General features: G+C 45.6%; 2 protein-coding genes across 3 annotated transcripts; both read right to left on the bottom strand.

Moving 5' to 3' along the window:
• Window positions 1–386: 386 nt before the first annotated feature.
• MAGEB1 (MAGE family member B1) lies at window positions 387–8,723 on the bottom strand. 2 transcript variants are annotated; one of them, XM_004063948.5, is made up of 3 exons: window positions 8,623–8,723; window positions 6,028–6,132; window positions 387–1,990 (listed from the first exon to the last, which is right to left on the bottom strand). In XM_004063948.5, the coding sequence occupies exon 3, from the start codon at window positions 1,928–1,930 to the stop codon at window positions 887–889; it is 1,044 nt and encodes a 347-aa protein (XP_004063996.1). In that variant the 5' UTR covers window positions 1,931–1,990; window positions 6,028–6,132; window positions 8,623–8,723; the 3' UTR covers window positions 387–886. The 2 variants fall into 2 exon arrangements, with proteins under 2 accessions (XP_004063996.1, XP_004063995.2); XM_004063947.4 differs by lacking the exons at window positions 6,028–6,132; window positions 8,623–8,723 and adding an exon at window positions 5,162–5,665.
• Window positions 8,724–9,201: 478 nt separating this feature from the next.
• LOC101126547 (melanoma-associated antigen B4) lies at window positions 9,202–10,622 on the bottom strand. Its single transcript, XM_004063950.5, has one exon. The coding sequence runs from the start codon at window positions 10,287–10,289 to the stop codon at window positions 9,249–9,251; it is 1,041 nt and encodes a 346-aa protein (XP_004063998.1). The 5' UTR covers window positions 10,290–10,622; the 3' UTR covers window positions 9,202–9,248.
• Window positions 10,623–14,050: the final 3,428 nt, after the last annotated feature.

The raw sequence follows: 14,050 nt of genomic DNA, 5'->3' as shown, positions 1-14,050 counted from the left end.
CTGGCACCTTCTTATGATTATCACAACCTCATCCAGTTCACCATGGAACTAACTTAAAATGACCTCCCAACGAGGGACTTGCATTGTCCCACACCACGAAGTGCCTTGGCTAGGAAATTAACACTTGACTGCTCTTGTCTGAACCTTCTCCCACCATTCTCACTTCTTTTTTTTTTTAAATGAGTGTTTATGTAAAAAAAAAAAAATCTGTACATGTTACAGTGTATCTCACCATCTTCTTTAAATAATAACTGTCCTTAGACTAAAAATCTGTGTGCAGGGGAAGGGTCTTCTTTAACTTAGTACAATCACTACTATCACAGAGCCTTACAAAGAGCAGATGCTCAATTTATGGTGAGAATAAATGAGCCACTGAACAAGTAATATAATTTTTTACTATTTATTTTATCTGCATTCTTGAAAAGGCTAACAACAACCAGGTATGTATCTTTGGATTTTACAAAAACAAAACTGAATGCAGAAAACAAAAACTTGACATGCTTTGCTTACTCTTCCTCTATTTTAAGACTCCAATTATGTTGTGTGAGGTTCTTTCACACATTTCTGAGAAAATCTCTATTCTAAAGCTATGCTTTCTTCTTCTTCAACCCAAAAAAGATTAAGGATTTGAAAAATACAGAATATCAAAACTCTTATGCTTAAAGCTGGCAGCACCAATAAATGTGTGATCCATGTCGCTCATAGACATAGATCCCAACTCTAAATAAACATTCTATTAAAAGAAAAACACTTGAAAGATACTAATGCTTAACAGGAACACAAAGGAGATATATATGATGATCTCTCTAGCCATATCTTGGCTGCTCACTACTTCAAAAGGTTGGCATCTTGCCACAAAAACAAAGTGAACAATCTGCCTGAGTTCTCACATGGGGTGGGAGGACCTGCTGAATGGGGCTCTAGAACGCACTCTAAAAGTCGTGGCAGTAGTGCGACGCCTGGCTCTAACGCTGGATCGGACTTGGGCTCTCTCTTCCTCATCTCTCAAAGCCTCTTCATAATGGGATGGGAAGTCACGGGGAGTGGCACCATTCATCTTGGCCAAAAACTCGAGGACTTTCATCTTGGTGGTTTCAGCATAGGCTCTCGGACCCCATAGGAATTGATAGCGTGGGGGATCACTGTTGGGCACCTGCTCGTACTTCAGATATTTTTCCTGCACCAGATCTTGGGTGATGAACTTACGGGGTTCCCCATAGATTAAGTGCTCCTCTCCATCATAGGCTCCCAACACATTCATGAATTTCCAGATCTCTTCCTCGGTGGCAGAGTTGCCATTTAAGAAGATCACACCCAGGAGAGGCATCAGAAGCCCATTCCTGGGAAAGTCCCAATCATTGCTCAGGTTTCCATCATTGGTGAGGTTTAGCTTACTGACGAGGGTGTAGGTGTGGCCACTAGGGTTGTCTTCCTTCAAATCAAGGCCAAAGACGAGCTCCAAGCGGCGAGAGGCTCCATTGAGGATCTCAGTGAAGTGATCCTTGTACTTTTCATCAACCACCTTCAGCATATCTGCCTTCATAATGGGCTCTCTCATTTTATACTTCCGTAGAATGAAGTGCATCAGCATTCCTGCCTCCCAGGCTACAGGATCTTTGACTGAGCTCTGAGTGGATGTTGTGGCCTGGGAGAAACTTGCATTTTCCTCACCTTGGCATTTGGCACCTTCGTCAGATTCGGTACATGACACAGCTGCAGCAGCAGTGGTGGTGGGTGGAGCTCCCTGAGGCTTCTGGGGAATGCCAGTAGCAGGGGAGCTTGTGGGAGTATCCCCTAAAACAGGAGAGGAGGAGGGGCACTCCTCTTTCTCTGCTGTAGTGGCGTGAGCAACCTTGAGACCCTGGGTCTCCTCTCGCGCCTTGCGGCGTTTCTCACGAGCTCGGAGCTTACTCTTCTGACCCCGAGGCATGATGGCTGTGGTCAGGCAAAACAGGCAGGAAAGTGAGCAGAAAGGCAGGAGATGTGGCACCTGAAGGAGAGAGAATGAGATCCTGTGAGTACTTGCAGCAGGGAGGTACCACCTTGGCTTTTAGAGAGCCACTTCTGCTGGTTTTCTTGAGGGCATTGCTCTAGGAACCCACTGGGTTCTTGTTGCCAACCCTGCCTGGGGCTGACTGGGTGACAGCAGAGGTTGGCAGTGTAGACTCCCTCTGTGTTCAAGGGCCCTCTCAATTCATATACAGGATCTTCATATCTACTCTTGGAAGGGTCTGGGACCTCCTTCCTGTGCTGCTCTGAAGCTGACACTTCAAAGCTCCCTGGAATCCACCAAAGAAAAATGAGGCACTGCTTCAACCTACCATCCTTACCGGGGGCTGGGCGGGATGGCAGTGCTGACAGTTCTATGGAACTCTCTCTGTCCTGGGCTAGTTGGACCTCAATCTTAATTCAGAGTCCTCATCTCATCTATATCTAAGTTCTGGGAACCCGTCTTCTGCTAACTGGTGCTGCATCTTCAGACCAAAGCTGTCACCTCCCTTAGACCTGATGCGAAGAAATAAAGTCTCAGCCTGGCAACCCTTGGCCAAGGCCTTTCAGAGCTAAGTGCAGAGACAGGGCTAGCATCGTTGTTTTTCCTCTATTTGGGGTGGGGGTTGGGGGCTTGGGGGAATGGTGCCTTCAGTCCACACTCACACTTCGACTCCCAGAAGGGCCTAGGGCTCTGTTCTCTCTACACCTGAGGACATTTACTCATAGTAAGGCCTACATCTGCCTGAGACCCGATGGAGGAAATGAGGGTGGCTGTATCTGGTCACAATGCCCATATTCTCCAGAGGCTGAAAGCTGTGGCTGGCAGGTTGAAGCCCTGTGATGTGTAGCCCCACTCATGGTCCTCACTCAAGGTCTCCAGTTTGACTCCTGGGAGGGCCTAAAATGCCTCCCACCCCTCCTGCTAACCCATCTGACTAAGACCTTCATTTCCCTGTTACTCCTGAAGAGGAATTTAGGGGCACTTCCGACATTTATGCTCCGGGCTTCCTAGCGCTGACATACAGAGGGACTGTGAGGGATCCCCACTGATGAGGTGGGAGTTCCCTCAAGTCCTCTCTATGAGGCCTGGCACAACCTAGAAATCCTCTCTCTACTGACCTGAGGCCCCTTACATCAGATTAAGATTCTCATTGCCTCATAGTCCCAAGATGAAAGAAAGCCTGAATCACATCCAGTCACCACGTCCTCTATGGGGCTCCACTGTTCTGGGGTCGTTGTTCTCTTTAGTCTTCACTCAAGCAGAGTCTGAGCTTCTCTCTAATCCCACTTGATTCTTCCAGGCTCATACAAAAGCCTTCACCTCTCTGAGTACCCAGGGCTAGTCTTGAGGGGATGACACATCTGGGTACTTCTGCCTGGGGTTTCCCAGAGCTGAGAGGGGGTGGAACTTGGTGAAGCCCCACTCTCTAGGTAAATGCTCATCTCATTCCTCCCTCAGTGTCTTCTCTGTCTTGATCTAACGCCTATCCAGTCATACAAAGCACCCCCCGACAACTCCCTGAGGAAGAAGTGAAACTTTTCCCATCTGGCTACAATTGTCCATCATCTCCCAAGGATGAAAATCAGGAAGGAATTCCGTGTTTCTTTCACTGTTATGGGATGAGTGGTTCCCCCAGTTCTCAGGGTCTCCTTTTTGACTCCTGGAATTACCTAGGAATCCTCTAGCTGCTAACATAAGGCTGCCCCCTTTGATGAAGTTCCCCACTTCCCTGAGATGCTCTAGGAAGAAATGAGTGAGACTCATCATGTCACCATACCTGGATCTCCCAGGTCTCAGTGGGGATAGGGCTCTATCTGTGTTACCTCTTTCTTGGAGGGGGTCCCCTCATACTCCCTCAGTATCACCATCTTCTAGGAACTGGGCCTCCTCCCTGTACTAAACAAGGGCTTTCATGTTAAACCAAAGCCATTATGTACCTGAAACAGTACCTGAAGGAAATGAGGGGCATCTCAATTTGAGAGTTCTAACCCTGGCTTCTAAGGAATGAACGCCAAGGTAAGACTGTGTTCCTGCCTGTTCTGGACTAGATGGTTACCTCATTCCTCATAAAGAAATTGTACCTTGACACCTGTCTTGGCGTATGACTCCTATCTCTCTACTGAACTGGGGCAGTGAGGCCTTAAACCAAGGCCCTCCTCTCTCTAAGACCATGAAGGCAGAAGCCAGGGAGTACTTGAGCCTGCCAGCTCTGGCCTGGGACTCCTAGGGACAGCATCAGGCGCAGTTGTCTCCCTCGTGTATAGAGTAGCCGCCATTTCCTCACTCAGTGTCTCCACCTCCACTCGGCACTCTTTCTGGGACTCCACCCATCGACTGCTCCTAACACCATGCCCCGTAGACAAAAGTTCTCATATTCCTTGGACCTACGTTCACAGTCATAGTGGGCCACATCCCACCAAGGCTGACTGGGGCCTGCGTGTGCCGACAGCAGGAGCGGGACTTTTTTTTTTTTTTTTTCTTGAGACTGAGTCTCGCTCTGTCACCCAGGCTGGAGTGCAGTGGTGCAATCTCGGCTCACTGTAAGCTCCGCTTCCCGGGTTCACGCCATTCTCCTGCCTCAGCCTCCTGAGTAGCTGGGACTACAGCAGCCCACCACCACGCCTGGCTAATTTTTTCTATTTTTAGTAGAGACGGGGTTTCACCGTGTTAGCCAGGATGGTCTTGATATCCTGACCTCGTGATCCACCCGCCTCGGCCTCCCAAAGTTCTGGGATTACAGGTAGTAGGGTTTAGGACTCCTCCCTCTATTGACCTGAGTCTATAAGCCTTAGGCCAAAGCCTTCGTCTCCCTGAGTCGCTGAAGAGACAGTCAGGGTGCTACCCATCCGGTTACCTGAGGCCTCCCAGGACCAAATGCAGAAGCGGGACTTAGAGGGGACCTCTTTGTTACGGGTGGGGGTGGTCTCTTCAATTTACACTCAGGGTCCTCACCTTGACTCCCGACCAGTCCTGAGAATTCACCCTCGGCTGACCAGACGCTGCACCCCACCCCCTAAGCTCGCTCGGGTCCTCGCCTTCAAAAAGGAAAGGAGGATGAGCCACATCCGGCAGCCCAGGGCCTCTGAGGGCTGACGAAAGAGGCAGGACGCTACGGGACGTCACTGTTCTAGTGTCGCTGGTCCCTACGTCCCCACTAGGGTTCCTCACCTTAGTATCTAGCAGCCTGGGACGACTTCCGCCTGCTGACCCAAATCCGCCAGGCAGACACTGCGCCCTCACGCTCGCTGGGGTCCTCGCCTTCAAAGCGGAAGTCAGGATGAGCCACATCCGGCAGCCCGTGGCCTCCGGGCTGACGGCAGGGGTGGTACGCTTCTGGACGTAACTGTTCTAGCGTCGCTGGTCCCTACGTCCCCACTAGGGGTCCTCACCTTAGTATCTAGCAGCCTGGGACGACTCCGCCTGCTGACCCAAATCCGCCAGCCTCCAAACAATAGCCCCACCTCTCTCAGCCCCCAAGGTGGAAATCTGAGCGTGCCACACAGGCCACCCCTGCCTGGGCCTCACAGGCCTGACAGCAGCGGCAGGGCTCTGTGAAAGTCCCGTTTTGGGGAGAGGCCTTCTCATCAGCTCTCAGAGTCCTCACCGTGACTCTGGTTTCCTCTCCAGGCAGAACTGAAGCTACTCCCTTCAGGCCCCACGCTCCCCATCCTCCATGAGACCTTCCAGGCGGAAATGAGAGGCACCTTAGGTAGATAGCTCTGTCTGATGCCTCAAAACAGAGGATGAATTCTGTGGGGACTCATCTGCTGGTGGAGTCCCCTCTTAACACTTAAGAGCCCTACATTGATTCTTGTTAGGGTCTCGGCCTCTTCGCTCTGTAAAACTGAGGCTGCCTCAATTAGACGGAACCAGTCATCTCCCTGAGACTTTCCAGGCAGAAATCAGCCTGCCATCTCCGCCAAGGCTTCCTAGGGCTGACAGCAGAGGGGACTTTGTGAGGCCATGTGGGTGCTAGCTACCCTTAGTCCACATTCAGGTCCTCACCTTGACAAGTGAGCAAACCTGTAACTTACCCTTTGTTTACCTGAACCTGCTCCTCTCACATCAAGGTCCTGTTTTCTGAGAATTTCGAGTTGTACTCCTGGATGATCTTCATATGATCACAGTCCTTTTGCAACCTGCAAAAACAGATAGTAAGGAAAGGACTCCATAGAACCCCACAGTTTTGGCTGGGTCCTTCCATCAGTCTTCATTTATGCTCCTCGCCTTTACATGTATCAGAACCTGGGACTCCTCTATCTACTGAACTGAGGTCACTCTCCTGAGGGTCTGGATGAACCCTTACATTTTGGAGTGGTTTTCTCCCGACCATTCATTCATGAGGGTTCTCATGTTGGCTTCTGTCTCTTGATCAAACTCTTCCAGGGAAATGTCACATCTCTGCAAAAATTTGACCAGTTTCCTCTTTGCAAACCTTTCAGACAAGAGGTCCCTGTCCCAGAAGTGATGTGATGTTGGGAAACTGAAACGGAAGGTGGAAAGCCTAGGACAGATGTTGTGCTCTCAGGGAAAAAAATATGCTGATCTATTCCTTCACTTCACCAACCAAAGGGTAGTTCTAAAAGTTTTACTTTCTACAGAAAAGGGTGGAGCCAGATGATTTTTGTAATCTTTTGATCTTTTGAAGCTATCCAATTTTGCTTCTGTCGGTGATCATATTGTCACCAAGTATTATTTCTTTTTCTCTTTAATTCACATCTGTCAATTATTTTGGTATTCTTCTTGCTCTGGATATGTATCCCAATCCAGTGTTTGGGATACAGAGACCTCTTCTTTCTTACCTGAGACACACTTTGGGGTTGTAGAAGAAAATGAATTAAGCAATTCACAGTAAGCTTCAGTTTGGGAGGAGTGGAAAAGTGTGGGCTCTAGAGGAATTCAGACCAGCAGTCTAGTTCCAGCCCTATCACTTACTAGCTGTGTGAACTTGGGCACATTACCAAACTCTATGAGCCTCAGGCTCTACATCTGTGAAATGAGCTTGATAAGCCTTGTCTTGTAGGACTGGTGGAATGTGGTGAAAGTGTGCAAAGCCCTGGTGTGCAATGAGACTTTAAACAATACTTGTTATTACTATGATTATTTCAACTACAGAAGAAATCATCCACCCCTGCTGATTTTCTTTAAGTCCAAGAGATAACAAAGAATGTACAGCATTCTAAGACATGGAACAACAAAATCAGCCCAAAACGCAGCTTACAAAGAAACTCTAAATAACTTTTCCATATTAAATCATATTTTGAGTGTGGAGTTGTCTTTCTCAGCTGAAAGCAACTCAAACCTTCTAGGCTTTGGTTCAAGGACCAACTCTGGCCTTTCATCCAAACCAGTCTTATTTTCATTCATTTTACCACCATCAAAAATCTAGATCTCCCTTAGAATTTGCAAAAACACATGAAAGGAAAAAAAAATTCCTTTTAATGGAATGGGTTCTGGCTCCCCAGCTGATAGCAGAGTATTAGCCCAGTGGCTTACGAGTTTCCAGTCTTAAAGGAGTATCACCTTTATTTCTCAGAAACACCCTGGGGACTACGCGCATAAAACACCCAGTTTGTGTACTGGATTCACTTCACTTGCACTGGGACAAGAGCACCGGCCACTTTCAATCCCTGCTCCAGGCAAAGATCCCCTCTGGTTTTTCCACAATCCCAAAGTAACTGTTAAAGGCAATTTTTCATTCCAGTCTCCATCTCTCAAGTGTGAGATCCACCATCGGAGTGTGTGACCCCTGCTCAGTGCGCCCCATCTAGGCACTATGCCAGGACATAAAATTACCTCCTATTGCAGTATGTTCAGTTTCCCGAAGTCTCAATTACCTTGCTTAGGACATTTACACTAGATTCCACTGCTGGAAACACCCCCACCTTCTTTTTTATCCCCTCTTTTCACCTGTCTTTAGGTCTTAGGGAGTATCTCATTACCTTCGTTATATGATAGCTGCTGTTGGATTCTAAAATTCTATGGGCAGGGATTGAGGTTTTTTTGTTGTTTGTTTGTTTTTTGTTTTCTTAGCTTATCCGGTACTAGCCAGGAGCCCTCCAAAGTACAGCTGCTCAATTAATATTTGGACAATTAAAGTGTAAGTGACCAGGAAGTCAAATGTATTGCTATTTAATTTCCCCCACATTCCTGAAAAAGCTAAGCCGATCCGGGTACATATACTTCAGTTTTACAAAGAAAGACTAAAAAGAATAAAACAAAGCAAGAATTGACCACATTTTACTTTTTTTTTCTCTACTTCCTGGTCCCACCAACTTTATTGCAAGGTAATTTCCTTTTCACAAATTCCATATTCCAATGCCATATTATCTTGTTCTAGATCACAGAAAAAGACTTAAAACATTTTTAAATTGTTTTACATAATGCAAAAATTCTCACTCTCCAACCTGATATATTTTAATAAATGAGTGATTCATGCCATTCATAAACTTAGATTCTGAAACTAAATAAATCTACAATTTAAAAAAAGAACACTGAAAAACAGGAAAAAGAAAAGATAAATCATTTTACATACAAATATGTTATACATGGTGTTCCCACCAACTCCCCTTTGGCCCCCCATTAATTAGAAGGTTAAGTGTTTTCTTAATCAAAAGTAAAGAATATACCTCAGACTTCACAAGGAGTGGGAGACACTGCTGGACACCACACTGAAACATGCCAGGCCCAGTTGCAACACTGTCTCTGGCTCTCTCTCCCTCATCTCTCAAAGTCTTCTCTTAATGGAAGGAAGACAATGGAGACACTGTCATTGACCTTGGCCCAGGCCTCCACATTCTTGAATAATCTAAGCAAACCAGGTATGTAACTTTTAAATTTATGAGCAAAAAAAGACTGAACTGAGTAAGACAAACCACGAATAAAGCAACTTTTACTTTTCTTCCCTTTCTATCTTCAGATTCTACCTATTTTACTGTGGAGTTATTTTAAATTTCTAAGGATAACCTTACTCCCATGCCGTGTTATTTTGCTCTGTATCACAAAAATTATTTCAGGATTTTCTATTTGTATTTCAAAAACAAAATTATTATCACTAAACCAACCTGATAAACAGCAATAAATGTGTGATGCATGCCATTTCTAAACTTATATTCTGAATCTAAATAAACTTTCTATTTTAAGAAACATCATGGAAAATACAACAAAGAGATAAATCAATGAGTTATTCATGCATCACAGGAACAGAGAAAGCAGCAGGTCTTTCAACCACAAAGTGAACAATTTGCCTTAGATCTCACATGGGGTGGGAAGAGCTACTGGATGTGGCCCTGGAATACGCACTAGTCATGGCTGTAGTACCACGCCTGGCTGCAACTCTGGGCTGGGCTCCAGCTCTCTCTTCTTCATCTCTCAAAGCCTGTTCATAAAGGAGTGGGAAGTTATTGGGGGTGGTTTCATTCACCTTGGCCAAAAACTCCAGGACTTTCATCTTGCTGGTTTCTGCATAAGCTCTTGGACCCCACAGGAATTGATAGCGTGGGGGATCACTGTTGGGCACCTGCTGGTATTCCAGATATTTTTCCTGCACCAGATCTTGGGTGATGAGCTTTCGGGGTTCCCCAAAGATAAGGTGCCTCTTTCCATCATAGATCCCCAGCATATTCAGGAATTCCCAGATTTCCTCTTCACGGGCACAGTTGCCATTTAAGAAGATCACACTGAGTAGAGGCATCAGAAGCCCATTCCTCGGAAGGGTCCAGGCACTGCTCTGGTTTCCATCGTTGGGGCCTAGCATGCTGACGAGGATGTAGGAGTGAGTGGTGGGGTTGACCTCCTTCAAGGCAAGGCCAAAGACCAGCTCCGTGCGCTGAGAGACTTTCCTGAAGATCTCAGGGAAGTGCTCCTTGTACTTTTTGCTGATGATCTTCAGCATTTCTGCCTTTGTAGTGGGCTCTTTCATTTTATACTTGTACAGCAGGAACTGCACTAACATCTTCGTCTTCCTGGTTAGAGAATCTTTGAGTGATCTCTCAGTGGATGTTGAGGCCTGGGAGGAACTTGCATTTTCCTCATCTTGGCTCTCGTCGCCTTCATCAGATCCAGTGCATGACATAGCTGCAGCAGCAGAGGTGGTGGGTGGCTCTCTCTGAGGCTCCCGGGGAAAGCCAAAAGCAAGGGAGCTGGAGGCAGTATCCCTCAAAACAGATGAGGAAGAGGAAGGAGACTCTTCTTTCTCTGCTGCAGTAGGCTGACCAACCTTGAGATCCTGGGTCTGACCACGGGTCCGCTGGCGTTTCTCACGGGCACGGAGCTTACTCTTCTGACCCCGAGGCATGATGGCTGTGGTTAGGCACAGCACGCAGGAGTGTAGGCAGAAGGGCAGGTGATGTGGTTCCTGGAGAAGAGCAAATGAAATCCTGAGAACACCTTCAGCAGGCAGATACTACCTTGGCTTTTCAGAAGCCGCCTCTGCAGGATTCCTTGAGAACACTGCTCTAAGTATTCACTGGGCTATTGTTCTTAGTCATTCTGTCCCCTGAGAAGCCAGCTGAGGAAGTTACAATGTGCCTTAGGCTGCAGCTTGCCAACCCTGCCTGGGGCTGACTGGGTGACAACAAGGCTCGCAGTGGGGCTTTCTGTGTTCTGGCTTGGAGAGGATCCACTCTGATTACCTTTAGAATTATCATGTCAGCTCTTGGCAGGGCCTGAGCCTCCCTCTATTGGTGTTGTGAAATTGACTCCTTAGTTTTCTGGGACCCAGATGAGGGAAGTCTAGGGGCCCCTCAACCCACCACCCCTGCCTAGAAGCATTTAGTGCTCTCTCTGTCCTGGGCTCTTTAGGTCCCAAGTTTGCACTCAGGATCCTCATCTGGACTCCATGCAGGGTTGTGGACTGTCTCTTCTGCTGACTGATAACTGCAACTTCAGACCAAGAATTTCATCTTTTCTAGTTCTGATATAAAATGTGATGGGCATCTATGAAAGAAAATAATTGATAATCTGGACTTCGCTAAATTAAAACTTCTGCTCTGGTAAAGATACCACAAAGAGAATAAGATAACTCCCAGGTTGGGAAAAAATTATTTTCAAAAGACATATCTGATAAGGGACTGTTAACCAAAACATACAAAAATGTCTTAAAACTGAACAATAAGAACTGACCAACCCTATTAAAAATGGACAAAATATCTAAACAGGCACCTCAACAAATAATATATACGGAAGGCAAATACGTACATGAAATGATGGTCAACATCACATATCATTAGAGACTTGCAAATTAAAACAATAATGTGATACCACTACATACCTATAAGAATGGTCAAAATCAAAAACACTGATAACCCCAAATACTGATGAGGATGTGGAGCAACAGGAGCACACTGTCATTGCTGGTGGACATGAAAAATGATACAGCCACTTTTGAAGACAGTTTGTAAGTTTCTTACAAAGCTATGCATACTTTCATCATATGATCTAGCAAGTGCGCTCCTTGTTATTTAGCCAGATGAGTTGAAAACGGTATGTCCACAAAAAAAACCTGCCCACAAATGTTTATAGTAGCTTTATTCATAATTGCCCAAACCGGGAAGCAACCAATATGTCCTTCAGAAGGAGAGTGGATAAATTAACAGAATAAAATATTATTCAGCACTAAAAGGGAATGAACTATCAAGCCACAAAGAGACATGGATGAAACTTAGATACATATTACAAAGTGAAAGAAGCCAATTTGAAAAGTCTATACATTGCACAATTCCATCTATATGACATTCTGGAAAAGGCAAAAGTATGGAAACAGTACAAAGTTCAGTGGTTTCCAAGGGTTGGGGAGAGTGAGAGATAAATAGATCAGGCACAGAGAACTTTTAAGGCAGTAAAACAATTCTGGATGATTCTATGGTGGTAAACATATGTCATTATACATTTTTAAATATTAAAACCACAGAATGTGCAGCATCAGGAATGAATCCTAAACTACGGACATTGGGTGATAATGATGTGTCCATGTATTCTCAATTGTAACAAATGTATCACCCTGGCTTGGGAAGTTGATATGAAGGAGGCTGTGTCTGTGGGAGGACAGGATGCCTGTGAGACTCTGCTTTCTGCTCAGTTTTGCTGTGAACGTAAAACTATTCTAAAAAAGAAGGTCAATTATTAAAAAAAAAAAAAGTGATGGTGAGTCCTCAGCCTTACATGTTGCCCTGGCAATTTAAGAGTTATGCAGGGGGGTGGACTGTGTTGCCCTCTCTATTCAGAGGTGAGCAGTCCCCTCAGTTCTCACTCGGTTTCCTTGATTTGGCTCCTAGCAGATCCTAGGGTTCCCCTCTTTTTTGACCTGAAGACCTCTCCATTTAAAAGGCCTGCACCTCCCTGAGATCTGATAGGAGGAAGAGGGTGGCCTTATCTGGCCACAACTGACCATGGTCTCCCAAGAGTGGCAGCTGTGGTAGACAGGTTGAGGTCTTATGGTGGATTGTCCTACTCAGGTCCTAACTCAGGATCCTAAATCTCACTCACAGGAAGGCTTAATATTCCTCCCTTTGCTGAGCTGGGATTGCCCACCTCAGAACAAGACCTTCACTTCTCTGTTACTACTGAGGATATGAGGGTGCCTCTGTCTGACATTCATGCCTAAATCTCTCAGAGGTGACAATAGGGAGGATTCTGTGGGATCCCCACTGATAGGGGTTTGGTGGTTCCTGCACTCTTCAGGGTACTCACTTTACTCCTGGCACATGTTAGGAATCCTTCCTCTATGGATCTGAGTCAGCCAGCCTCAGATCATGGTCTTTACCTTCTTAAGACCTCCGGAGTAGAAATCAGGTTCAGCCACATCCTGTCAAGGCTATTTGGGTGAGTGCTTCCCTCATTCTTCATTCAGGGTCCTCAACTTGGTATGTGTCAGAGAATGGGACTCCTCCCTCTACTGACCTGAGATGCAGGAACTCACAAGTCCCTGAGAACCTTGAAGAATAAGTGAGGAGATGCTCAGGCTAAGAACTCTGTCTGGCATGTTGTTCTGCTGAGTCCTCCTATATGAAGGTCTTTATCTTGGCTCTTGTCCCTTAGTTAATGACTTCCTGGGAAATGCCGCATCCCTAAAAATTCTTGATCAGTTTCCCTATAATAAATCTTGCAGACAATGCATCCCTGTCCCAGGAATGATATAAGATAGGGAAGCTGTAACACAAGGCAGAAGCCCAAGGATAGAAGTCATACTGTCAGAGAGAAAAAAAAAATTTATCTATTTCTTCTCTTTACCACCCTCTTATGTATTTCTCTTGGAAAAGATTTAACTTCCTATAAAAAGGGGGACAGTCCAGAATGACAGAATGTGACCCCATGATCTTTTGAGTTTATCTGACTTTGCATATGTAATCTTATTGTCACCAAATATTATCTTTCTCTCCTTAATTCACACCTCTCGACCATTTTGGTAATTTCCTTGCTCTGGTTCTGTATTTCAGTCCAGCAGATTGGGTACAGAATCTTTTCATCACTTGATATATGTTTGGGAGTAGTGAGAAGAAAAGTGAATAAGGGGACACAGTCAGTCTCAGGTTGGGAGGCATGGAACAGAGTGTGCTTTACACTAATTCAGACTGGGGGTCTTGTCCCAGTCCTGTCACTTACCAGCCATGTGAAATTGGACATATTAATAGACTGTGGGCTTCAGGCTTTTTATCTGTGAAGTGGGTTTGATAAGCTCTGTTTTGTAGGACTGGTAAAATGTATACAATGTATGTAAAGTGCTTGAGATGTATTGAGACATATAATAGTGCCAGTTCTTATTATGATTAATTTGTACCCTGACATTGCAATCTACTACACTGGGACTTATTTTTCAATGCAGGAGATGTCAGAGATTATACCATATTCTAGGACAAAGAAAGCCCTATCAGACAAAGTGCTACCTAGAAAGGAAAACTAAATAATATTTCCTCATTACTTGATAGATCATTCAATATTGGTATGAGGTAGACTTCCTCAGTAGATGCAACACAGATTCTAAAATGAGTTTCAAGGACCAAAAACTTCCCTCTCTCTCAGCTATCCTTCCATCTAAACCACTTTTATTTTGATTCATTT

Source organism: Gorilla gorilla, chromosome X (assembly GCF_029281585.2).
Source record: "Gorilla gorilla gorilla isolate KB3781 chromosome X, NHGRI_mGorGor1-v2.1_pri, whole genome shotgun sequence".
NCBI classification, from domain to species: Eukaryota; Metazoa; Chordata; class Mammalia; order Primates; family Hominidae; genus Gorilla; species Gorilla gorilla.
The sequence above is the reverse complement of the archived record's forward strand: the minus strand, read 5'-3'. Positions and strand labels throughout refer to the sequence as shown.